Source organism: Phyllostomus discolor, chromosome 2, assembly GCF_004126475.2.
Source record: "Phyllostomus discolor isolate MPI-MPIP mPhyDis1 chromosome 2, mPhyDis1.pri.v3, whole genome shotgun sequence".
Classification (NCBI taxonomy): domain Eukaryota; kingdom Metazoa; phylum Chordata; class Mammalia; order Chiroptera; family Phyllostomidae; genus Phyllostomus; species Phyllostomus discolor.
Genome location: NC_040904.2, coordinates 164,121,373 through 164,147,578, shown reverse-complemented (window position 1 = coordinate 164,147,578; position 26,206 = coordinate 164,121,373). Strand labels below are relative to the sequence as shown.

The 26,206-nt window shown below is 51.9% G+C and overlaps 2 protein-coding genes across 2 annotated transcripts; both read right to left on the bottom strand.

Annotated features, from left to right (window-relative positions):
• Positions 1-930: 930 nt before the first annotated feature.
• Positions 931-13,328, bottom strand: KRT79 (keratin 79). The gene is made up of 9 exons (XM_028532167.2): positions 12,523-13,328; positions 10,357-10,577; positions 9,268-9,328; positions 9,048-9,143; positions 3,755-3,919; positions 3,417-3,542; positions 2,550-2,770; positions 1,897-1,931; positions 931-1,624 (listed from the first exon to the last, which is right to left on the bottom strand). Exons 1-9 carry the CDS (start codon positions 12,997-12,999, stop codon positions 1,419-1,421), a joined length of 1,608 nt encoding a protein of 535 aa, XP_028387968.1. The 5' UTR covers positions 13,000-13,328; the 3' UTR covers positions 931-1,418.
• A 4,707-nt stretch (positions 13,329-18,035) lies between these two features.
• On the bottom strand, positions 18,036-25,582 carry KRT78 (keratin 78). The gene is made up of 9 exons (XM_028532724.2): positions 24,892-25,582; positions 24,274-24,488; positions 23,456-23,516; positions 22,889-22,984; positions 21,854-22,018; positions 21,388-21,513; positions 18,839-19,059; positions 18,531-18,565; positions 18,036-18,449 (listed from the first exon to the last, which is right to left on the bottom strand). The coding sequence occupies exons 1-9, from the start codon at positions 25,255-25,257 to the stop codon at positions 18,199-18,201; spliced, it is 1,536 nt and encodes a 511-aa protein (XP_028388525.1). The 5' UTR covers positions 25,258-25,582; the 3' UTR covers positions 18,036-18,198.
• Positions 25,583-26,206: the final 624 nt, after the last annotated feature.

Genomic DNA, 26,206 nt, shown 5'->3' with positions numbered 1-26,206 from the left:
ATCTCATAAGTTTTGGTGTGTGTATTTTCATTTGTCTCAAGAAACTCTTACTTTCCTTTTAATTTTTTTCTGATACACTTGTTGTTCAACAGAGCATTATTTAATTTCCATGCATTCGTTAATTTTCTGGTTTCCCTCCTATTATTGATTTCTAATTTTGTACAATCATGGTCAGCAAAGATACGTGGTAGGATGTCAATCTTCTTAAATTTGCTAAGACTTGTTTTGTGGCATAATATATGATCTATCCTAGAAAATGTTCCATGTTCCCTTGAGAAGATTGTGTATTCTGCTGTTGACAGAAAAGTGTGAATTTTTATGGATGACTGGGTGAGAAGGCTGAGAGAGAAATCAGACTCCAGGAGGATGAGCTAGGAAACCAGAACACCAGGAGAAGGAAAGCAAAAGGAAGCAAAGCTTATCGAGACCCTCATAAGCCAGATGCTTCACACATGTTCTCATCACACCCTGCTTTTGCAAAGGAGGAAACTGGCACTTAGATAGGTTAAGCATCTAGCCCAAGGTCACACTGCTAGTAAGTGGCAAAGCTGGGATTTAAACCCAAGTCTGCCTAGTTCTGAAGCCCAAGACCTCTCCTGAACAATCATGCTGCCTGCCCCACAGAGTTATTGGAGGGCTCAATACCATTAGGGGATGGGCTAGGTGATAGGCAGCTATTCAGTACCTAGTACCTGGATTTTGCTTTGAGCAACTTACATATTCCTTGCACCCACCCACCCCCAGCCTTCTATGAGCTCTGCAAGAAAGAGTATGAGCCAAGTCCAAGAGTAGTGATAATATTGAGCTAATGTGTTTTCAGCATTATGATTAGAGTATAGTGAGTTTGTAGTTGTTGCTGCCTCAACCATCAGGGAGTTAATCAGTTGACAATTTCCATTCCCCAGGCAGGGCAGATGGAGCCACAAACAGTTAGCTGCAGTCACCATTTATTGAGACACATCACAGGCACTAACAGTGGAGGGGGCTGTGGGTAGATTCAGGGAGTAGGTGGGTCTGATGAGAGACTGCTGAGGTTGAAGAGCATTTGGGGACCACTCCTGGCTTCCCTTCCTCCTCCCCTAGCCTGCCCTGAGGTCAAACCAGAGGTGTGGGAAGCCAAGATGGCCTGGGAAATCCAACCTCTTCTCAGTGGTCAAATGGTCGCCCCAAATCCCCCAAACACATCACTCAAGCTGGTAGCCTTAACTTCCCCTCCTATCCCCATCACAGAACCAAGGAGAAGGCTGGGTGGAGTTGAGCCCTTCCCAAACTGCAGATTGCATGCAGAGTCTGGCATGCAAATACACCAGATCTGTGGTCCTGGGGCTATTCTTGCTCCCTGGGTGGGGAAGGCAGCAGAGGTGGGTAAGTGGGGTGGGGAGAGGACTACAAGGGCCCCAGCTTGCAAGACTCAGCAGCTAGTACCTCCGGCTGGATGTCTTGACTGTGGTGGTCTTCCGCAGGATGGAGGTGCCCCCAGAAATGGGCCCACCCTTGACAGTGCCATAGCCCACACTGGTGCTAAAGCCACCCTTACTGGCACCCCCACTCCCACCCAGGGATATGCCACCCCCAAAGCCAGCTGCGCCGCCTCCGCTCACAGTGGTAGAGTTGCCAGTCACCGCTGCAAAGCAAAGAATGTGGATATGACCAGGAAGCCATGCTGAGAGAGGGCGGGGGAGTCTCAGAATCAGTGAGGGGCAGGAACAAAATCGGGCAGTGGAGCCATAGGGAATGGATGGAGAGGTTGGGACAGAAAGCTCATTCTCTGGGGACCCTCTGAACCTCTTTCCAGGGGCTCAAATGGAGGGAATGTGTGCTTTTGGCCAAGGGCAAATTAAGTGGACTGAGCAGAGGACAGGGTCCCAGCCCGGGGCAGGGCAGCAAAATACTCACAAATGCTGATAGCACTGGGGCATTCTCCAGACATCCTGGGGAAAACAGAAAGGCCAGGAAAGGGGTCAGTGGTTCCAGGAGTCTGAGCAAAAACTCTCCCCCTCTCTCTGCCTTTACAGTGGATCAATTCGCTTGGCCAGCTCTTGAGAACCAAGACCAGGAGACACGAGAAGAATGCACTTGTGGCCACACCGGGCCTGGGGGCCCTTCCAGACAGAGCAGAGCCTCAGCAGGCCAGACCACCCCACCCTCCCTTCTATCCTCACACAGGCTGTGGGCAGCACCCCTACTGAGGGAGGGAAACAAAGCTCATGCCAAAACAAAGTTGCCCGGTTTCTAGCTAAAGCGACTTTCTCTACATCTCATGCTTTCCCCAAGGGCAGAAGATGATGAATCTGGTGTTGGAAGAAGCACCCTCACTCCTCTTGGCCTACCAACCACCATGAGGATTACCGAGCATGTGCCAATCAAGGAGATGCACAGCAGAAGCAGTAAACACAGGTGGAGAGTCTCCCTCAGGCCAGAAGTTAGGAGCCCAGCTCCCTCCCTGGTTCCTTCCTTACTCCCCTACCCCCCACACCAGAGCCAACTACACAGACTCTCCCCCAGGGCAGAGCTGGGAAGCCCTCGAAATCAGGCAGGAGGGCCCCCACCTGCTCTCCTCGCTCTCCAGCAGCTTCCTGTAGGTAGCAATCTCCACATCCAAGGCCAACTTGACATTCATCAGGGCCTGGTAGTCACGCAGCAGCCGGGCCAAGTCCTCCTTGGCCTGGAGCAGGGCTGCATCCAGGTCCCCAAGCTTCTTCTGAGCATCCTTTAATGCCAAATTCCCACGTTGCTCTGCATCTTCGATGGCAGCCTGTAGCTGCTGGCACTGCCCGGGGGATAAGAGGTGTTGAGAACACCCTCCAAGGTGCACCTATCTCTCTGCCCTTAAGCCAGGCATCACCATCCCCTACCTGCCCCTACCACAACCAACTGGGAGAGAAGGAAATCAGAAATATTCGTCTGAAAGAGGAGATGCTATTACACAAGAAGGATCATGTAGCACCAATGGGGAAGTCCTTACTGAAGTCTAATCTTAGTCCCTGTTGCTGCAGCCCAGCCTAGTCCCTTGAAAGAAATAAAACAAGTAACACAACCTCACCAATAACCAGCCCTTCACTCTGATCTGGGGATGAGTCCACACTTTTCAGCCATACCCTAGATGGAGTCAGCAGCTATGACTTAGACCCTTGGACCCTTATCCTCTGCTCTGGTCTCCTAGAAATGGGATCAATCTCCTTAAAGGAGGTCATCCCCCATGCTCTATCACTAATATGTTATGTGACCTTGGACAATCCCTTCCTTTCTCTGGGCTCAGTTTCTTCTCCTGTAAAAGGAACATGATGATCTTGATGGTCCAGCGCTTGAGTGCGTCCTATCCACCAGGAGAAGAGCAGATATCACCCCTTAGAATGACAGTGAGAGGCCTCCCCATCCATCTCCACCAACACCTGGGCCTCTAACCAGAGGTTCACCTGCTTCTTGGCTGCATCCACCTCACCCTGCAGCCTCTGAACAGTGCGGGTAAGTTCAGCAATCTCATTCTTGGTGTCACGCAGATTGTCCCCATGCTTCCCAGCTGTCACCTGCAGCTCCTCATACTAGAAGCCAAAAAAGTGGCAGTGAGTTTTCATATAGTTCCAGACCCACAAGGGTAACCACTGGCCCCCAAGCTCACCCTCACAGCTGGAGGTCCCTATGTAAGCTCAGTGTGTACGGCCCTGGGCCTGCAAGGAGCCCAGTGGCCCAGGCTTCTCACAGTTGGAAAAGGTCCTGTTCCAGCTCACATACCCAAGCCAGTCATTCTTCTCACCTTGGTCTGGTACCAGGCCTCAGCTTCAGCCCTACTCCTCTGGGCAATCAGCTCATACTGGGCCTTGACTTCAGCAATAATGCTGTCCAGATCGAGACTGCGGTTATTGTCCATGGAAAGGATGACATTGGTGTCAGACACATGAGTCTGCACTTGGCTCAGCTCCTGCAGAAACAGAAATAGCTGCCACCAGGCCCTCAGAAGCAGCCAAAGGATGAAAGACAGAGGTTCAGGTGACATTAGGAGGCCTATGCTATTTTCCAGGCTATACCCTGGAAGGAACTGCAACTGCAAGAAAGACCTCAGTCTCTTCAGCTGCGAAATGGGTTCCCACTTTAATAAATAGCATTTCTTTGTGGATTTGCAGACCTCCAAAAGATTAAAGGAGGGGAAAGGGAATGTGTACTTACTGTACTCAATTTGGTGCCAGACCCCAAGCCAGAACATTCACTAGTTCCTTTCATCACAGAACACCTTCTGAGGCAGGCAGGGCCACAAGTGGCCCACAGGGTGCATTTGTGCAAATTGGGAAAATGTTCTCCTCTGGGCAGGTTCTTCCATACTAGCACCTGGGAAGCTGAGCATGAGCCTGATTCAAAGCCCACTATCCACTCAGCCAGTTTACAACCTGCGCCACCATTTGTAGTGGTCCTTACTATAAGGAAAGAGACTTGGAGAAGAGAAGTGACACATCCAGCTTCACCAGATCCAAGGTCATCCAGTCTGAGTGGGGTCCAGACTACAACCAGTCACTTCAGTGACAAAGCCCAAGTGGTTTCCTCTAGAATACACAGTCATTTATAGACCAGAGTGATGTTCTTGGACCCTCCCTGTATTTTGAGGACTAACAGCTGTCACACATAAACAGGCATTCAAAGACAACATGAAGGGCAGGTTTGGCTCCTGTGTTGTGGCTTTGAGACCAGCTTTATCACTAGGCCATTACTGCATTGACTCCCGGGTGGGCTGCCTGTCTCTCCCTTGCTCCTCCCTGCTCCAAACTCCAGCTCTGATCAAATCACTCATCCACTCAGTGCTCCTGAGTGACTCCCAATGGGGAGAGCATCTTCCCTCCAAAACTCAACACCTTCCAACGTACTCTGGTATTGTCTCCATCTTTTCTCACACATTGGCCCTTCCTTGCAGCCAATGAGATTATAATAGACAAAGACAGAATAATAATAGCTCTCATTTAGTAAACAATTCCTCTTGTTGGGCCTGAGTTAGGTATTTGACAGACACTGATTCATTTCTGATAGCACAAAGAGCAAATTGCCCCAAATCACAAACTAATAAGAGGAGCTCAGTCTCAAACCTAGGGAGTCTGCCACCAGAGCTGAGATGACATGCGCTAAAGTAGAGATAGACAGAAATAAAGAGAGAACTACCCAAGCTAAAACTGATATCCATACTGACATAGATTTAGAATGTTAAAATTACCTTTTAAAAGATGGAATGGATTGGGAGGATGGGGACAGAAAGCCATTCACTAAAATGTTTATGGTTTTAGTGAAAAGACACGAGCTCTGGAGAGAGATAAAATCAAGTCAAGTCCCCAGCCTAACATTCACTAGCTATGTGACCAGGACTGTAGATAAGCCTCGCAAAGCCTCAGTCCACTCCTCTGTAAAATGGACATGATACAATGCCTTCCTCGTGCAACTGCTGCAAGGATTCAGACCCATAATGGCCTATGGTGACTGCTCAGTAAAGTGCAGTATTTGTCCAGGGTTCTTTGAAGCAGTCACTCAAGATGCCCACAAGGCACATTTACCACAGATGACATCACCTTGTCACAGTTGTCTTCCTCCCCATGATGACAACACTGCTGGCATCATTTGCAGGATCACCCCTCACCCTCCCCACCTCAGGGACCCTCTACAGTCCCATGCCAGAGTGTGGTCCTGAGGAAAATCAACTTAGAATTTTTAAGACAAGGAGGCAAAAACTATCCACCCAGTACTACCAAGAGTGGATGAAGATGGTCTTGTTAGAACCAGGGGACAGAGAGGTCAGGTTTTCCAAAGAAACAGAGCCAATGCAAGTGAAGACAAAAGAGCTTAAAGGCCCGTGCATCTTTAGACACAAGGGATGCTGAAGGGAAGAGCAGGTGGGGAGTATCTGAACAAGATAAAGCTGTAGTGATGGCACTGGAACAGGAACTGGATCCTGCAGGGTTCCCCCAGGCCAGAGAAAGACCAAGAGGCTCCTTTCCTGCCCTGTAAAACATGCCAGGAATTGCTGGTTGGACCTCCAGATTTCCTTAAGATCTGGCTTAACCAAAACAAGACTGTGAAATCCATCCCCAAGTGCTATAGTGACAAATGCAGTTGATTCACCCACAAGGCAGAAAGGGAACGATAGCTCTGGCTTCCTTTCTTATCCCCTAAGGAGGTAAAGATAAGCAATAAGGAACTTTGATAGGAAGTGACCCTGGCTTGGTCCCTAGCTCACCTTCCCTATTCACCTCTTCACCTTAATCTCCAACACACTCAGTGTCTGGCCCATCTGCTGTTCCTCAAACACACTGTGCCCTTTGGTTGGGGCCCTGGCTGGCAGCTCCCCTGCTCCTCCTTTAGAAATCCCACCTTTCCTTCAAAATCTAACTCAAATGCCATCTCCTCTGAAACTCCCCAAGTCTTCCCACCCATGAAGGGTCAGCTACAGCTTGCTCCATGCACCGTGTCCCTGTCACTGTGATGACTCTCATCACATGGTAACCCAGGCCTGTCAAAGACAGGGATTTTGTCTTTCTGTTGTCCTATGGGATATATTCAATAAATATGCGTCAAATGGACAAGGAACAGCAAAGGAAAGAATGCTAGATATGCCAGATGTGTGCCTTAGTGAGCAGGAAAGCCAATGGCTACACATTCAGAGAAGAGGGGGTTAGGAACCATTGACCTGAAAGACATAAGAACCTGAGAGAGGAAATGAGGAAGTCCCAAACAGTGAATGACCATCAGTGATCCAGTAAGGAAGAAACTGGGAGGCACCTATGAAATCAGCATGAGGCCACAGAATACCCCCAACAAGCTCCATCCAGACCGGTCACATAGAGACGTTGAACAGAGAACAACATGGCTGAAGATGAGCCAGGGAAATGCTACAGCCAGTGGACAGGTGCTGTTAGCTCTAGGTGAGAACGACAAGAGAGGCAGAAGGTCCAAAGCCAACAACTCTACAGCTATGTTACTTGTTCTTTTCTGTTAAAAGGAACAGCCATCAAACAGGAAAAGGCAGGATGGTATAGAAGAAATGGAAACCCAAGACAGATACAGAGAGTACGAGGGGCCTTGCCCTTGTTGGGTATTGCAAGGGTCCAGGCCAGAGGAGGGTATCCTAGGAGGCCGGGGAGATTGCTAACAGGGTGAGTATACCAGTGATCCTTGAGAACTATGGAGAGTAGGACAGATTCCAGAAACCAGAACCCCAGACACAGCAAATGTCCTCATATTCAAAGGTGAGAAATTTTGACTTCTCCAAGTTAAACTTGATGTCCATCTCTTATGAACCTCTGGTATGAATTATAAAATGTCTGTGAGAGGCTGGGCACCAGCAATACTTCCCTAAGGAAAAGTCACATCAAATGGATTTTTCCCCCCATGGTTGTATCACCAAGTAACTAAAGGACTGCCATGGACATTGTTTCACCCAGGCTTTTTTTTTTTTTTTTTTTGCAGGGGTGGGGGCAGGGCAGGGGTAAAGGGAGGCATATTTTTTCTCTCTCTTTGGAAATGCTTTTTTTTCTGGTATTCTTAAAAATAAGACAGAAAAATATGGGCTGAATGATGATGTGGTTAACTGGATTTTAAAGTAGCTGGGCCATTTAAACCACAAATTACTGATTAGTGGAGTGAGGTCAGCCTGGTGGGAAAGCACCCTGAAGACCTAGTCCTTGGACTAGGACTCCATTCTCACCTGTCTCACCTGTCACCTAATGTGTTTAGCAATGATTTACACTGAAACATTACTAGATAACTAAACTGAAAATTTATCAAGTCTGCAGATAACCCAAAGCTGATGCATCACTAATATATCCAATTATGCAATTGGGCAGCTCCAATATATGGAGAGAAGAATCCAATTTCAGCGTGCCCACAGTGACCTATACAATGGGATGAAACCTCAGTAATGTTTCACTAGAAGAGAGGGAATCATTAGCTCTTCAATTCGGTTTCAAAAATTCAACTTCCTAAGTACAGGAAGTTGGAGGACAGTGGACGCCTGTCTCACTTGAAAGCATTCATGTGAAAAAATCCAGGGGGATTTTAAGGAACAAACATGGTAAAATGGTCTCTAAAAACAACACGTAAACTAGTGCAATATTAAGCTGCATGAAGAGAAGTCTGTACCTGTGACTTCCCTCCCCACCCCGCTGTTTTCTGAGTTCTGGACTCACAACCCAGTTTCATAAACTGCTTCACATAACACAGATTTCAGTCCCCTAACCATCCTGACCTCTAAAGTGTTGTCCTATGAAAGATGTATGTCACATGGAAGGTCACTGGATACATGCAGCCCAGAGGGCAGAATCAAGGTCAATCGAGAGCAGAAGCCATGGGAAGAAGAGTCAAGCCAAACTTTCTAATAAATCTGTTCAACAAGGGAAATACCTGCCTCCCCCCAAAGAATAGAAGTATTCAAGTAGGCTCTACATGACTTTCCCATCATGGAGATTAGAGAAAGGGTTTGGAACTGAGTGGAAGCTGATCCTGAGGTGCCTACCTATTTATAGAGTCTAAGACTCTAGGACCAATTCATGTGAGGTTCAACCTTCTTACTCAGGTCTTCGGAGCCCCTTTGTTTCCTGAGATCCCTCACAGATTCTTTGATCTACCCACTACTCACACCTCACCTCCTGCTCCAGCCTGGAATCTCAGTCCCCACCTCTGCTCTGCCCACCTGTGCCCCTCCATCCCTTGCTCCATTACAAACTGGGCAAAAGGGGGAACACAATGGAACACAGCTGCAAGTGTCAGAGTTTGAAGTTCAAGAATGAGATTTTAACTCCAGCACTGCCTTTAACTACCTATGTGACCATGAGCAAACTGCTCTCAGCCTCAGTGTCCCTGACTACACAATGGAGACAATAGTACTTACATTATGGAGTTGCCAAGAGCTTAGCCCAGTGCCTGGCCTATTTAAATACTTAACTTAATTTGTACTTAATGGAAGCTAGTACTAATTAAAGGTCCAGGTTTATCTTCTATCAAATCATTGCACTGGTGAATACAGATTAGAGCTCTGTGGGAATGCCACAAGTCAGGACCCTCGCCAGTGGCCATCTCACCATTTCATAGAGATGATTCAGGAATTCGAGTTCCTCTGCCAAGGTGCCCACTTTGCCGTGCAGATCCGTTCGGCCCATGTACGCAGCATCCACATCCTGGGAATGAGGGAAAAAGTAGGGCAGATGGCTCAGCCTCCAGGGCTCTCGCCCCTCTCAGAGCCAGCCCAGCACTCCAGCAGCCATAGGACCACCTGCCCCCACTTCCTGTCACCCTGCTCACCTTCTTGAGCACCACAAACTCGTTCTCGGCGGCAGTGCGCTTGTTGATTTCATCTTCATACCTGTCACACAGGGAAGATTGAGGCCAGGCTCAGTCAAGTTCTGGCTCTTAAAGCACTGGACCCTCTTGGCTTTAAGGGAGCCCTTATGGGTCCTATATTGGCCAAGAACATCTTTGGGAAGCAGTGCTGTAATGCAGCCAACCAGTGAAGAAACTCAGGGTGCAGTCTTTAAATATTCCTCCCTGCCTTTTTTGAGGAAACGGGCACAGAGTTGTGCAATACTATAGCAGTCAAGAGCAGCCGTCTCTTTGGATCAGAGCCCTTAGAGGCTTCACAGGAACAGGTGGAGATGTGTCAACAGTGGTTAACCTTTGCCTCCACTTTCAACAACAGGATGGCATTTCAAACAACTAACTCCTCTCCAGTGGCTTCTGCTGAGACTTGAAGGTTTAGAAATTGCTCACATCAAGTTGCTGGAATAGTTATGAAAAATTATGCCTTCAAATTAAAACACATTTATCAACCAATGATAATATATGAACTGTATTTGGATCTTGATTCAACAAATTGGATTTCTTCAGTTTATTACACTAATCGGACCATTGGAAACTCCAAACTGACTATTTGATGATACTGAGGAATTACAGCTTTAAAATTTTTAAGTGTGATTATGGTAGCGTATTTATGTTTGCTAAGTCAAGTTATGCAGATGAACTATATGGACATATCCAGTAAAATTCCTGTTAATTAAATTATGTGACGGCTGGGGTTTGCTTCAAGACAGTGAGAGAGGAGGGAAAATGAGTGGGGATACGGACGAAACAAGTTGGCTATGTGATCATTATCAGAACTGGGTAATGGGAACATGTAAGTTCCCTACACCGTTCTCTCCACCTCACAAGAAAGAGTTTTCAAAATTATTGACAAGTGTGATGGGTCCAGTGCCTAAGTACCTGAGGGAAGCAGCTCTGTGCATGCCCCAGGTGGGTCCCAGGATCCTGCAAATGAGATGGCCCTCTCTGGGGAGATTTCCACAATGCCTCCTCCGCCCTGTCCCCAATAGCCCCAGCCTGTCCAGCCCTCCTCACTTGTTCTTGAAGTCTTCGACAAGGTCCTGCATGTTCCTCAGCTCCGAGTCCAGCCTCCCTCGTTCGCCCTGGAGGTTGTCCAGCTGCCTGCGCAGGCTGCCCGTGTAGGTCTCAAACAGGGGCTCCAGGTTGTTCCTGGTAGTGCCCGAGTTCTGGCCCTGCTCCTGCAGCAGCGCCCACTTGGTCTCCAACACCTTGTTCTGCTGCTCCAGGAAACGCACCTGAGCCAGAGCAAGAAGGGTGGTGGGCTGGCACCACCCCCTCCCCCAGGAGGCACCGAGAATGGGGCCCATCACCACCATCCATCCATGACCAGCACGTCACAGGGGCAGTGCAGGCCTGCGCCTTGCTGAAGGGAGGAGTTCCTGAGGGAACAGTCTTTGCTGGAAAAGACAGTCTCATCTGATGACAAGGACTCTAAAGAGTTAATAAACATAAAAGCTTCAGTTTAGTCATTTACTAGTTAATGACGGTCAAGTCTCTCTGGGTTTCCCTTTCTCATTTGTCCCAAGTAAACTGGACTAGATCAGTGTTTCTGAACCCTAATTCGACATCAAAATCAACAGTTAAAAATGTAGATACATATGTGTGTGTGTAATATATATACAACTACATATGTATATATTTGTGATTATATGCATACACACACACAAAGAGAAGACAAATGTGACAAAATGCTTAAAACTGATGAATCTCGATGAGAGTACATGGACGTATACTGTACTGTTCTTGCAACTTTTCTGAAAATATGACTTTTTGAAGCTTTTTTTAAAGGCTGATGCCCAGCCCTATCTCTGAAGACTCACAAGGGGGCTCATGGCAAGGGCTGAGCAGGCCACTGGGGTTCTCTGCCCAGCCAGGGTTCCCAGACGCCGGTCCCAGGCAGCCTTTCAGACCCCCAGCTCCCGGCCATGATTCTGAGAGCCTGAGAGAGGTTTTTGCTTGTTTAACCTCTGGGACAGTCCCACAGAAGAACCAGAAGTCACTAGGAGAGAAGGTGAGGAGGGTGGGCGGGATGGCTTGCTTCACCCTTTGCTAGCCAGGCTCTCCAGTTCCCACGCCCACAGCACCCCAGGCCCACAGCCACGTGGCCCAGGGGCACCACGCAGCAGCTGCACCTGCCATGAGCCATAACGAACCCTCTTAGTGCCAACCACCATGAGGTCCGTGACCCAGGGTCCAGGCCCGCCCCTGCCTCTAAGTATCTGTATGATCCTGGGCAAATCACATGATTTCTCTAAACCCAGTTTTCTCTTCTTAAAAAATAGGCACAATGTTACCTATTGTCACTCCTCATGGGACACTGTGAGTATCACGTGAGAAAGAGGACATGAATGTCCTTTGGGAACCCACAAGTCACTGAACCAAGGTCCAGTCATCCACCAGGATTTCCCCCATCATGGTCCTGGAGGCTCAGGGTGGAGATAGATGAAGCCACCAAAGCAGCCCTGGAACTTCCAGGGAACAGTACACGAGCCTCCCCAGTCCTCCTCGATGCCAGAGAGGGAGTCGAGACACTCCCAACCTGGGACGGATCAAACTCCAGCCCCCAGGTCATGGTGACCCGGTGACCATCCTCCTCATTGTCCACCCCAGACTGAGCTTCTTGGCTGGAACAGCAAGAAGGAATAGGAGAATCAAAAAAGAGACTTCCTCTAGGACAACCCCTTCCCCATTATGTCTGATCACAGCTTTGTCCTGAGGCTGCCACCAAGACTAAGAGAACAGGGAACAAGCAGGGTTCCTTGGGTAATTTGGCACTTGAGCCCACTTCCCAGCTGTCAAATGATAAAAGGTAGCAAGGGTTGCCCTGCTAAGAGCAGCAATGAGGACAATCTGCTATGTAATTGTGAGCTAAGGCTGCTGGGTAATGATGTTAATGATGACCACAGGCAAGGCTGCAGCATGGTCTGGGCAGGCTTGGCCAATAGGCCCCATGAATAGGCCCAGGATTCACCTGAGCAGTTACAGCAAAGGCCTGAAGATTGTCTCCAGCCATCCACACCTGGGCATCCCAGGCTCAGGCCAGAAGAGCTCCAAAGTCATCCCATCAACCCCCACCCAAAAGGTCACATGGGCTACAACAACCTCTACCCGGCCCACCCCCTCTTATAGGCCCTGCTTCCATTCCAGGGCCCCTCCCTGCCTGCTTCTGCCTAGGCCCACCTTGTCGATGAAGGAGGCAAACTTGTTGTTGAGGGTCTTGATCTGCTCCCGCTCCTGGGTGCGCACCCGCTGGATCTCTGGGTCGATCTCCACATTGAGAGGGGTCAGCAGGCTCTGGTTGACAGTGACCTCCTGGATGCCTCCAGGGGGACAGACAGGCCCGAATGTCTGCCTTCCAGCCCCCAGGCCCATGTAGGCCCCGCTGCCATGGCCGAAGCTTCCTAGGGCCCGCCCTGAGCAGGCCCCTCCAGCCACACTGACAGAGATGCTCTTGCTGCCCCCCAAGTTATAGAGGCTCCGGCTGCCAAAGCTGCCCATGCCGGGGCCACAGCGTGCCCCACCACTACTGCCACTGCTCCGGGACATCGTCACAGAGCTGAAGCTGGTGTGGGCCCTGGACCCACCGCCTCCACTGGCGGAGTTGGAGCTGAAGCCCCCTTTGGTGGAGTACATCCGCCGAGACACAGAGGACCTCATGGCTGTCAGAGGGGCTGGCACACAGGCTAAGAGCTGGGAGGGAGCACAGTAAGCTGCTGGGCCCCTAATGGGCTTTTTATCTTTTCCCAACTGGGCTGGCTCCCCACCTCCACAGACACTCCTGCCCCATTGCCTGGAGGAAAGGGAGGGAGGGGCCCTGTGGGCTAGGGGGCGTGGAGAGTCCCTTCTTCCCCAGCAGGAGGGAGAGGCTGCTCCCAGTTATCACCTGTGCTCCAGAGCTGAGGCTGAGCTGAGACTGTCTGGGGCAGGAGTCTCCTCCCTGGGGCTCTCCAGCCTTGGAACGGGATGATACGGGCTCCCACAGCCACCTCCACCAACAGTGGCTGGATTAGTCTCCTCCCACCCAGCCCTGGTAGCCTCCATCAATGGGGGCTCTGTTCTGCCTGTTTGTCCCAGGCCCCTGTTGTAAGCCAAGGCCCCAGGGCCCGGGCTGTGCAGGTGGTGAGGGAGGGAGCATTGGGCAATGTGTTGTGGGGAGAGTGCCCAGGCCTGCCACAGTCGTATCTCCCAGCCCACAGCCTCATTGCCCCCTGACAGGTCTGGGTGGGGGGCACAGATGACAGGGTGGGGGTGGGGGCAATCTTTTTGTCACACACTGGCAGGTTGTCTAATGGGTGGAGATTCTTGCTGGGCAAAGTGGGTGCAAGGACAGAAAGGTGCCTGAGCACTGGATGAGGAAATAGAAAGGCCTGGGCTCCTCAGACAGTGCCCGGGAGCCAGGAAGGTGGTGGGGGAGGGCTTGGTAAAACACACTGTTCTGGGAGCTAAAGAGAAACAGGGAGCTTCAACCATCACCTGAGGCCCCCGACCCTCTGCCTCCTAGCAGAGCCTCCCCAGAAGGGCCCAGCCACTTTGGAGGGGGCTGGAGGTGGGTGGAGGACATGTCCCATGCTGGCTGGACATAGATACAGGTCCAAGAAGCATGTATTCAACAAAAGCGCCACGCAGCCCATGGAGCATCCCAACGTTCCCTCTTCCAAGTCCATAGGGGGACCCCTGCTTGATTCAGTGGGAGCCAGGGGTGGTCCTCAAATCACTTAGCACAACCACCTTCTCTCCCCAACCACCTCAGGCTACTGGGACTAAACAAGGGAAGACGGAAATGTTATTAAATGTTAGGACCAAGGGAGTGCTGAGGAGGTGACTTTAGAGGTTGTTCCTCCTCACCCACTTCAGCTTTCAGGAGAAAAAAAGGGACCTGGGAGGAGAGAGACCTGCCTGAGGGAAGGCATGGAGATAGCACTGGCTGTGCTCCTCACAGAGCAGCCAGAGCTAGAGCTGGGCCTGTCACCAGCTAGTGTTTCCAAGACCCCAAAGGAGAGGACATGGGGCCACCTGCACAGCCCAAGGGAGGCCACCAGAGAATGGGCCCCCTTCAGACCCAGAGGAGGCTGTGGGATTCCTTCCTAAGGCCACTTGGGAGGCTGTAAGTGGCTCCTAGTTTCAAGAAATTGAACATACTCCCATGAGGCATAGAGTGAGGGACACTCACAGAATTGCCCCTAATGCCCAAGAGGGGATTTTCCTCCCTGCTTAGAGCCAGATACCAGGCATTTGGAGAGAGGATTTGGGGGATGAATCCTCACTGAGCTGTGTGTTTTCTGGAGACTCTCAACCTCTCTGGGCCTCCCTGCTTCCGCCTGCAAGCAGGGCCTGCCATGGAAGTCCTGTCCAAAATCACCTGCCTGCCTGTGCAGGACTGAGCTGTCAATGCCCTAACCTTGGTCTCCTGCCCCCGGGCTGTTATCACTTTCTCAGCCTCCCTTATCTCTCCCCAGTGGAGGGTGTGGGAGGGAAAGACAGTTGTGAGCGGGGCCCCCTCCCTGGGGAAAGGGGTGATGTCAACTGTCTGAGTCAAGAGCAGCCAAGGTGATGGGAGTGGAGTGGGCTGCAGATACACACTCCACCCCTCCCGCAGACTGACAGACACACATATTTACCTGGCGCTCTGTGCCAGGCTTTGTGGCTGGGAGCTGACGACAGACACGCAGACAACCTGGGCCACTCTCACAGTGACTTCCTACAGACAGCCTCCCTCCCACCCTGGCAGGACATCTCCCCAGTCCCAGCCCGGACAGAGTGTGGGAGCCAAGGTGCTCCTCCTGCCCTGGCTCTCCACTCGACTTTCTCACCAGACACCCAAGTTCAGGCCTTCTTTCTGCAGCCCAAGAAGGAACAGCTTCCTCCCCCCTGCTGCTTCTCAGTCCAAGGGCCTCCATCTCTGGAGATTGTCACCTGCCCTAAGCTCTTCCTGCAACAGGACAAGAGGCAATGGAATGATGGATGAAGTGAGACAAATGAGAACCCAACACGGGCCAGCCCAGGTGCTGAGCAATAGAATGGATGCAGGGGTGAAGAAAACAGTCACTGCCCTGGAGGAGCCCCATGCGGGGCAAGGACTTTCTGACCTAACAGCCGTGATTATCATAGCCAGCGCTTACTAAGGGCAGACTGGGGCCCATACACTTTCCAGGCAATAACACCTTTAGTCTCCACTCTGGCATGATCCCTTCGCCTCCTTCCCATTCCAGATCGGTTCACCAACCTTCCTGTCCCTGGTAGACTGCTCCCTTGTTCTCTGGCTTCCAGCTGGGGTGGCAAAGGGAGACCCCAGAAGGAATCTGGCAGGAAGAAGGTTGGCATTCCTTTCCACTCCCTCTCCGCTTCAGCGCTGGCTGCCTCCTCCTTCCCAGTGATCCCCTCCACAGTCCCCCAACTCTATCACCTGGTCACTCCATTTCTTCCTCCTGTGTCTCCAGCTCTACACAGGGTGTCTGCCTGGTCCTGATTTCCCCAGGAGTCCCGGTTTGGCACTGAAAGTCCCCCATCTCAGAAAACCCCTTGGCCTGGACAAACGAGTCGGCAGCCTCCCCGTCTCTGGGGGGCCATGGTTTCCCGGTGCTGCCAGCCTCTGGCCTCTGCACCCCATGTTTGTTCTTTTAGCCATGCCCACACCTCTCCAAATAACCCTTTCACTAAAGTTCATTTTACTGAACTATCTTGAGTGAATTTGTTTCCTTCTGGGATCTGGAATGGTACCATTCCGTGTAGCCCTGCTAGTATTATTATCAATGTATTTTCACATGTGTGGAAACCAAAGCACAAAGAGAGATTAAGTAACTTGGTCAAAGTCACACCATGAGTAAATCTCGGGGCTGAGATTCTAGTCCAGGAATTCTAGCTCCAGAGCCTTGTGCTCACCTACTCATGTTTCTCACAGAGGGCTGACAAGCCTCCTTCTTGTATACTTTTTGGATACTTTTGATGGAGAGACCCATGGGTCTGAGGAAAAGGCTGACCTCCCCCTAAAGCAGGGGAATGATGTGACTTCCTGCAGCCAGGCCATGGAGTCTGGAGGTGACCCAAGTGGAGACGGAGAAGAGCAGAGGAGCAGTGCAAGAACCAGAGTAACTGCAGGGTCAGCACCTGGCCCTGATGCCCACTCTCCTGGCTTCCTGCAAAAGAGGGAAGGAAGAGAAGTGTCCAGTCTCACATTCAGACAGGCCCATGGCTGGGACAGAGCCAAGGGATAAGGGGGGTAGGGCATACCACAGTCCCAAGTACCCATCAGAGTCACCGTCACAAGCTGAGCTACTGATCCCTGTCTTGGGAGCAGAAGAACCTGCCCAAAGGCCCCAGACTAAGAGAGAAACTGGGTCCTAGACCAGAACAGACAGAAACAGAGCCCAGGACAGCAATGGGTGCAGACAGGCTGTGCTGGGGACAGACACAGGAAATTGGGAAGGTTTCCAGGGAGAACAAAATCTGGTTCAGACTTGGGAAGAAGCAGGAGCAAGGATGACAGGGGCTGTCCTGAGTCAGAAATAGAGCCTATTCTGGGTGATTAACCAGGGAACATGCTAGAAGAGATGCTAACACATCCGTGGAAATGGAGGAGATAGAGGGCACGCCAGGAAGTATACTGGGAGTTTGGAAGAAAGCCCTTGATAAGCTGATTATGGAGAGAAGTGAGATGCCCATTAGATATAACCCAAACAGCCCTAACTGTTCCACAGATTGTCTTCTATGGAGACTGGGCTGGGCAGTGGCACACCTTCTGTTTTACTGGGTGAGGTGTGCAAGCCTGAGGGCTGAGCTAAACTGCTGGAAGGAGTGGCAGAGACGCTGCTTGTGGTCACAGGGAACCTTTGTCCTTGCCCTGCAGCATCTCCTCAAAATGCCCTTGGAACACGTATTTAAGGTGATTGCTCAGCATCAGTGCTGAATTATCAACCTGACTAGAACATCCTTGTCTGAGAGAACAACCAAATTAAAACTCAGAGATGAAAGGTGGGGGTGAGGTGACAAGACCCAGACCCAGCCTTGACACCCTGGACAGAGCTGGAGCTGGGGAATCAGGAGGAGGGGACTATAAGACAGGACAAGACACAAAGGGGCCTCACCTCTCAACCCAGGGTGTCTGAATTAGCCATAGGAGGCTGGCCTCTGGCCCTAGAGGCCAAGGGCTTTGAGAAAGAAGATCTGGTCCTCATGAGAGGGAGGCATTATGCTGGAGAAACCAGAAGCAGAGACATTAAACCCATTAGGATGACAGGAAGGGTTTGGTCTTGCTTGCCAGAGTAGCCCCCTCCTGAAACAGTGCCTCAAGTGTGGTTTTCACTCAATACAATTTGTGGGAGGGAGGAAATGGGGAGAGAAAGAGAGGAAGACTCATGCCCACGGAGAATTGGGCGCTACTTCATTTCACAAGAGAGCTATAGAAATGGAGGCCCAGAGGCAGGTGAATAGGATGAGGGTGAGACCCCTTGGTGCTAGCCTCCAGGCTCTGGCCAGTGGGCCTCAGACCTCTCCCCTCCCCACAAAGGACAATACTTGGGATGGGATGAAGTCTCATGGGGCTCAACCCAGAGTCTTCCCAGCTCAGCTAGCAGGTAGGCCATGGGAGAGAAGAGGATGAGGCTGGCTAGCTGGAGGATGGGGCACTGTGCACCTTGGCTTGGGGCAAGCAGTAACCTCCCAAATTAGACAAATCAGTACGCAGGGCAAGGCCAGACTGGGGGAGCACTCAGAAGAGCAGGTAGGCATGACTTTATTGACTTTTACAGCATCCCGTGTGGGTAGTGGACACAGAAATGGCCATGCAGGGATGGGGGTAAGGGGTGGGGCCAGGGCTGAGCGAGTTCAGGAAGGCAGTGGAGCAGGCGGTCGCCATGGCATTCAGTATGTGACAGATGTCTTAAGACTTGACTCAATTGTTTTCTTCAGGATGGTGTGGCAGCTAGAGCCCGAGCCAGAGCCAGACACAGAGCAAGAGCCCATAACAGGGCCCTGCCCTGAGCCCAGGACCACACTGGAGCCTCCAGTCACGACGCTGGAGCAGCTGGACCCAAAAGTGCCTTTTCTGCCCCCAAGTCCACAAGTGCTATCACAAGCTCCTCCAGGCAGGATGGCACTGCCTCCCCCCATGGCTGCCAAGAAATACACCAGGGTCACAACAGGGTCCTTGGCTCCCCATGGGGACCCTTCTCCCAAAATCCCCTGATACTCACAGATAGTGACCTGGCTGGTGCATTCCCCAGACATCCTAGAGGAGAAAAGACAAGAGGAGGGACTGCTGAGAAAGACTGCAGGAATGCATCCTGGTGCCTCTTGGAGCAGCTCACCTACCATCTTAACAGATAAAATCCATGCTCTGCAGTTTAAAACTCCTCCTAGCAGAATGGGTTGCCCTCAATGCCTTAGAATGTCAGGAAATCTCTCAGAATTCCCCTTAACAAGGAAAGCTCTGTGTTGGCATTCTACCCTCTACCACCCTACCCCCTGGGCACGTATTCCGAGGTCCTCTGACTGGCCCCACCTGCACTCCTCGCCCTCCAGCAGCCTGCGGTAGGTGGCGATCTCCACGTCCAGGGCCAGCTTTGTGCTCATCAGCTCCTGATAGTCATGCAACAGCCGGGCCATATGCTGCTTGGTGGTTCTCAGAGCGGCCTCCAGTTCAGCCAGCTTGGTCTGAGCATCTTTAAGAGCCAGCTCCCCACGTTGTTCAGCATCTGCCACATTGGCCTCCAGGTTGGCATTCTGGGATGGGTGCAGAAATGAGCAAGAAAGTGGCTGCGAGCACAACACAGCCTCCCAAAGTACCTACTGTGGATAAAACCTGAAGGCTGGGGTGCACCATAATCACATGAGGTCAAAGTTTTCCCTGGCCATTCCCAGTGGCTCTCATTCTCAGGGAAAGTATTGCCTCTTCTGCTTCCTTAACTCCCGTAATGAATTGAGTAATGCCCCCCAAAATGTCATGTACTCCTAGAACTTCAGAATATGCTCTTATCTGGAAACAGGGGGTGAGGGGTGTTGCAGATGTAATTAATTAAGGATCTCAAGATGCTATCACATTGTATTTAAGGTGAGTCCTAAATCCAATGACTGGTGTCCCTAGAAAAAGATGAGAGAACACAGACAGACACAAAGAGAAGGCACCACATTCAGCCAGATTGGAACGATGCAGAAACAAAACAAAAAATGCCAAGGAATTGCCGGAGCCACCAGAAGCCAGGAAGAGGCGAGGAAGGGTTCCCAGCTCCCTCCTTCAGAGGAAGTGTGGCCCTGCTGACACCTGATTCAGACATCTACCCTCCAGTCTGAGGGAATAAATTTCTGTTGTTTCAAGCCACCAAGTCCATGGTACATTGCTACAGCAGCCACAAGGAACTAATCCACCCCTCTGCCACCTCAAGTAATCTCCTAGGTCTCCCTACTCCAGCCCTCAACGCTGCATTGGAATCCCTCCCAGGTGACTTAATGCTCTTCCTGTCCTCTTCAGTTCATCATCTACAAGTCTCATCTTGAGAGCCACCACAGTCCTTGGATTTTTTAGAACAGTCTCATTTCAAATATTTTGCCTTGTTTTCAGAGTTTATCAAACCATGTGCCTCCATCTTTGCTTTGAAAAATCTACTCTGCCCTTACCTCTCCAGTCCCACAGAAAGCTCAGAGATGAAGAGCGAGATCCCTGTCTGATTGGCCATCCAGCTGACTGGCCCTCGTGTTTGATTTGGAAAAGAAGGCATTCCCTAAAGGTTCTCATTATTCTATTCCCACACAAGCACGCTGTGGATGGGGAACATCATCTCCATTCTACAGATGAGGAAACTGAGTCTCAGAAAGGCAAAGCTGGGACCCGGTCTAACCCAAAACAGCTGATGTCCAGTCCACCACCCTCACTGTGATCCGCAGGGCTCTGCCCGGGGCCTGGAGCAGGGGAGCCCAGTTCAACAGGCTTGTGCATGAAGAGGAGGATTAATGGGGGTGGTAACCCCAAGAGGGGTTCTCACAGGAGGCCTTTATGGGAGGAGCTGTGGTTCCCAGACCTGGGGATGCAGTACCACTCCTAAATTCTGGTACCTTGGCTTTGAGACTCCAGGCATTCACGTCACCTGAGCAAACTGAGTTTAGGAAGCAGGTTTCTGGGCTTTCTAAAGACCTTGGAGACCCTGATTCCCTCGCTCTGGCAGGAGGCACAGGAATCTATCTTAAGAGACAGCCCAGAGAATTCCAAAGCAAGGAGTCCACACTTTTGGGCAAAACACTGGCAGCAAATTAAGTAATGGGTCCCGCTTCACACTCCATAGGAGAGCAAATAAGGATGGCTGGAGTCTGCTTCTGGGCCTTGAGTGACCTGTGTCCTAAGAGCTCTCCCAGAAGGGCCCTGCTGGGAGTGGGTGGGTCATGTGAGATGGGGGGGTCAAGTTGAAGTGCTGGAGGAAAATGCTTGACTCTGGGGTCTCAGTTCTCAATGCTCTCCGTTGATCCCAAAACCAATTCTTCAAATTTGGGGAAAGTGGATACAAAGATACTTTAAAACTTAGGCATTTGAAATCCTTCACATCTAGAAATGAAGTCTCCAGGAGGAGCAGGAAACTGTCTCCTGGCCTTTGCCACCCTCTCCCTCCATCCCCAACTCCACCCCGCTCCTTCCCACACCAGGCACCGACAGCACCTCCTCCCAAGGAGGGCTCAGCCCCCAACTCTACTGTCCATGTCACCTGCTCCCTGGGGTCCTGGCCCTCACCCTCCCCGGCAGGGCACTGGGAAACTCTGTGCATGGCTTTAGAGCCCCTGCTGGGCTCGAGGAGTCCAAGTCAAAAGAAGAGGTAAGAAAAGAGATAAATTACCCCTCTCCCCCAGGAGCCAAAAGCAAGGTGTGCACCTGGACATGGAATGCAGCATGAGCAGAGCCCATGCAGTGAGAATGCACAGGAGGAAGCTCCCCTTAAATGGGGCTTCAGGTTCTCTCTCCCCCAAATTATCCAAAGTACAGCCAGTTATCAAGGTGCACATGGACCCGAGGCGGCCCTGGCACAAAGGCACTGAGAGGAAGGGCTCGGAGAGCTCTGGGCCCCTCACCTGCTTCTTGAGGTTCTCAATCTGACTCTGCAGTCTCTGAATGGCCTGCTGCAGCTGAGAGATCTGGATTTTGGTGTCCTTCATGCTGTCCCCATGCAGCTGGGCAGACGCCTGAAGTTCCTGGTACTGAGTGGGGGCAGAGGTGACACCATTAGCTGGGAAGCTCCTCACCCAAGGGGGGACCCATGTCCCACATTCTTTGCCTCCTCACATCCTCATTTAGAATGTGGGTTAAATGCTGAGACCAGGACATAGTGGAATGAGCTTGCAGATGTCCAAGCTCATCGCCCATGGTTTTCCTGCATGGTCTCCCTCCTGGGGAAGGGGAATAGTCGTGCCCACCCAGCCCTGGAGCTTCAGGGAGGTTATCAGAACTGCCCAATGGGACCGAGATGGATAACCACCCTGAGGTATAAGCATGAAGACCCAGTCTTTCCAGCATGGTGCTGCCCCCGGGCCCTGGTACCTTGGTCTGGTACAACGTCTCGGCCTCAGCTTTGCTGGCCTGAGCGATCTCCTCGTACCGGGCACGGACCTCGGCGATGATTTCACTGAAGTCCAGGCAGCGGTTGTTGTCCATGGACAGCACCACAGACAAGTCGCTGGCCTGGGTCTGGAGCTGACCCAGCTCCTGCGGGGAAGACTGACTCAGCGCCCACCACCCTGCAGCTCCCATTCCCCTTGGAGCCCCAGGGCAGGGGCGGTAGGCCTGGCTCACTGTCTGCACCCCATCAGGGGGTGCAGCCCTCTTTCATGCTGGGTGACACTGAATGCTCCCTGCTTCTGTGGAGCTATGTCCTCATCGGAAATGAAGGCTGCAGGAGGTGGTCTCCAACAACTCTTGCAGCTTGGAATGTAAAGGAAAAGGTCCTGCAAGTCCCAGAATTACCTGGTCCTCATCACTTCTCTGACCTCTTGTCACCCTGCACTCTCTCAGGCTCCTGCAGCCCCACAGCCTCCTTGCATTTCCTCAGATACCAGTACGCGGGGCAATGGACCTCTCCCTCACCCTGGAACCCCTGATTCCCGCCTGCGTGGCTAATTCCCTCACCTCTTTCAAAACTTTGCTCAAATTTCCTCTTCTAAATAAGGCCACACTAACCATCCTATCTGAAATTGCCATCCACCCTACTAACCACATTCCTAATCCTCCTTCTTCCATTTTAATTTTCCTTTTTCATAGCATTTATCACCTTCTAACACATTCTATAATTTACTTATTTACTAAGTCTATTATTTATTGTTTATCACCCAGTAGAAAGCAAGATTTGTGACTTTCATCTGGTTATTCACTGGGGTATCCCCAGAACCTAACCATCCACATAGTAAATTCTCAGTAATGTTTGTCAAATGACTGAATGACCGGAATCTAAGTCACCCTAACCAAGCTTCGCCTCCTGGCCACTCCCACAGTGGCCACAGGGAGCCTGCCCACCCTATTCCTTCCCCTCACTACCCCCTGCCCTTGGAGACACCACTTCTGCCCTTGGCACATCCTCACTTCTTCATACAGACGCCTCAAGAAGCAAATGTACTCCCTCAGAGTGTCCAGCTTGCCATCCAACTCCATCTTGCTCAGGAACACTTCGTCCACATCCTGGGGACAGAAAGACAGAAACCATGTATCTCCTTCTCCCTCTCTGCAGGCCCACTCTGGCTCGGGGGTTCTGTTCACACACTGCCCAGCACCCACCCAAAGCCTTCTCCAGAGACCCGCTTCTTCCTCCTCCAGCCCCACCCAGCCCTGCTCTCCCTTTTGCCTAACATTGACCCACACTGCCTTCAGGAAGTCTTCCCTGATTAATCCCAACCTGTTCTGCTTCTTCTGCACATTCCCTACCCTCTCCTGCAATGACACCCAAAGCTTATCACATGCTCCCTCAGTTGGATCTTGTCCTGGGGTCCCTGCGTCTAGGTAGATGTCCCATTTCCCTGGGGACCCCTGCAGGCAGCATGAAAGCAGATCCTTCATGACCACCTTCGCCCCTCTGCCCTCACAGCCCAGAACCGGGCTCTGTGCACTGCAGCTGCTCAGGCCCCAAGTGCAGCAGCTGACCCCCACCCTCACCTTTTTGAGAACCACAAAGTCATTCTCGACGGTGGCCCGCTTGTGAGCCTCCTGTTCATACCTGCCAAGTAAAAACAGAGAGACACTGTCTAACGGGTGGGGATCAGAGCCAGTGTCCCTCCTCCGAGCACAACCTTCCTGAAAAGGCCGCACGTGCTTTAGATGCTCCAAAGCAGGACACACCGCCAGCCCGTGTCTCCACCTTTCCTATCAGGAAACTTTTGTCACATCCCGGCCATGGCCCTCTCTACTCTTTCAGCCCATGTCCCCTTGATGACATAGGGCCACACTACTTCACATTTACAAGTCACATTCAAATACCTTTTCTGACCTAGCACTCAAAGTCACTGAACCCAAGCCTCCTGTTAGTCCAAGGCTCTCTCCACACCACCAGGTGACTTAGGAGGGGGACCCAGAACCACAGTCTAGCTGTGAATCATGCCACAGGCCTGGGGATGGCCCCATGAAATACATTGTCTTCCACCCCGAGACCAGAGAACCTCTGAGTCACTTCAGCTCACAGCCTGTTCAACAGGAATTTCTCAAGGAAAACCCGCTGAAGCATTGTTTAAATAAACCCCTCCCAGCACTGACCAGAAACATAGACCTGGGAGCCGGGGCCTGTTGGCTCTCCAGATCTGGGCCTTAGGGGCCGTGGGTCTCCTTAACTGCAGCAGGTGAGCCATTGTGAGAGTCAGGGGGAGTGCAGTGCAGAGGGACCAAAGGGAAGCCCAGTCAGGGGGGATGGGGGATCTCAGCTGACAGCCCAGCCCTCCTAGACCCCACTCAGGCCCCATGGGGAGGTTTGGTCTCCCTACTTGGCCTTGTACTCCTCCTCCTGGTCCTGGCAGAACTTCAGCTCGGCGTCCAGAGCCCCTCGTTGTCTCTGGAGCTCCTCCAGCTGCTTTCTGAGCTGGGCCAGGAAGTCCTCGAAGAAAGACTCCAGGCCCCGAGGGCTGTCACTCACCCCCAGCTGCTGCAGCAGCTCCCACTTGGTCTCCAGGACCTTGTTCTGCTGCTCTAGGAACCGCACCTGCAGCATAAGCAGAGGGTCTCTGAGGCCCCTGTGGATGTCCCTGGGCCTCTAGAAACTGAAGCCTCGTGGACCCTGTAGTCAGCCCACCTTTCCCCTGCCTCCCAACCCAGCCTGAGCACAGCCTCATGCCCTTCCACCAGCCTCTGAGCACCTCAAAACAGTCAGAAAGAATAACAGAGAAGGGTCTCCCCACTGCTGGCTGACAGCTTTCTGCTGCTGAGCCCCCAACCACGGGACCACAGAGCCTCAGCATAGCCCGAGAGACTTCAGTTAGGCCGAAGGGGACCCCTTTGCTGCAGAAGCAAATTAGAAGTGATAGACCCACTCCCAAGTCCATCAAGAACAGCTCCTCCGAGGGATGGATGCACTGAGATAGGGGCTTAGCTGAGTTGACCCTCACCTTATCAATGAAGGAAGCAAACTGGTTGTTGAGGGTTCTGATCTCTTGGGTCTCCTGAGTCCTCACCACCTGGAACTGGGGATCAATCTCAATCTTCAATGGCGACAGCAGAGCCTGGTTGATGGTCACTTCCCGGATGCCCCCCGGAGGGCACAGGGAAAGCCCAGGCCCACCACTCCCCTGCCCAAACCGCACCCCCAGCCTTCCCCCTGACCCCCAGGCCATTCCACGAGAGCTTCCTCGGCATCTCCCAAAGGAACTGAGGCTCCTGCTGCTGAAGCTACTCCTGCCTCTGCCCCTGGAGAGGGCAGAACAGGCTGAGCTCGCACTGAAGCCCCTCTGGGCCCGGCAGGGAGAAAGAGACATGGCAGGGACCCAAAGTCACAAGCTGCAGACAGACAGAGGAGAGTCAAGGTGTGTGAGTTCCTGCCCTGAGGCCCCGGCACAAGACTTTTATCCCCTCCCTTGCCTGGGCTGGGCCTTGGAGAGCAAGATGCTCTTAGCCTGACTGTGTCTGCCACTGGCTCCAGCTGACCTATTCTGACACGCCTGGAGAATAAGCGCCCAGGACATGCCGAGCCCAAGGAAGAAGGGGACACAAGCCCTGCCCTCGGAGCTCCCAGGCTGCGGAAGAGCTGGGCACGTGTCTGAGACAAGGAAGTGGTCAGAGGCCTGGACCTCAGTGCTGAGGATGGAGAGTGATGGCCCTGAGTGACATCACTGAGGGTCACTCAAGGAAGGCTTCCTGGAGAAGATGGGGGAGAAGGGAGGGACATTCAAGGGGAAAAGAGGATGGAGGGGGTTCAGACAGAGCACCTGAGTGCCTGGGACATGCTAGACAGAGGAGAGTGAAGCTTCTCACGGAAAAATCTACCAACAAGAGTTGGTGAAGGAAGGCACTTTGTAGCACTGAGAAGCCAGGAGGATAATAGAGGTGTTACTGTCAGTGTTGGCTAAAAGATAGTCCGGGATTTGGTAACAAAACAGAAAAACAAGGTGTCCAAGTCCCTCCTCTTGCCCAACCCAGCAATCACCCATGGGGCACCACCCCACTCAACCCCGGCTCCTCCATCCAGGATCCTGGCCAGTGGAGCACTTCTGGGCCCAGCCTCGTCCCTTCCACAAACACCCACTGCCAGGCCCACCCACCCGAGTCAAGCACTGCGCTGTCGGTCAGGTTACAAACCAGAGGCACCTGGGCTATGGAATAAAATGTGCCTTTAGAAACATACTCCCTTGGGGGCCAGAGCTGAACCAGGAGCTTTGGGATTCCCCACAACATAGACACTGTCCCTGCCCCGAGGGTCTGCTGAGT

Excerpts from the sequence above, each read along its gene's own strand:
- KRT78 (XM_028532724.2), bottom strand. The coding sequence starts at position 25,257 with ATGTCTCTTTCTCCCTGCCGGGCCCAGAGGGGCTTCAGTGCGAGCTCA. Across the intron at positions 19,060-21,387 it reads TTGAGAACCTCAAGAAGCAG|AATGCCAACCTGGAGGCCAA; the intron begins GTGAGGGGCCCA and ends CACCCATCCCAG. Across the intron at positions 18,566-18,838 it reads CTGGAGGGCGAGGAGTGCAG|GATGTCTGGGGAATGCACCA; the intron begins GTGGGGCCAGTC and ends TTTCTCCTCTAG.
- KRT79 (XM_028532167.2), bottom strand. The coding sequence starts at position 12,999 with ATGAGGTCCTCTGTGTCTCGGCGGATGTACTCCACCAAAGGGGGCTTC. Across the intron at positions 9,329-10,356 it reads GTCGAAGACTTCAAGAACAA|GTATGAAGATGAAATCAACA; the intron begins GTGAGGAGGGCT and ends CCTGTGTGACAG. Across the intron at positions 3,543-3,754 it reads AGGCCTGGTACCAGACCAAG|TATGAGGAGCTGCAGGTGAC; the intron begins GTGAGAAGAATG and ends TTTGGCTTCTAG.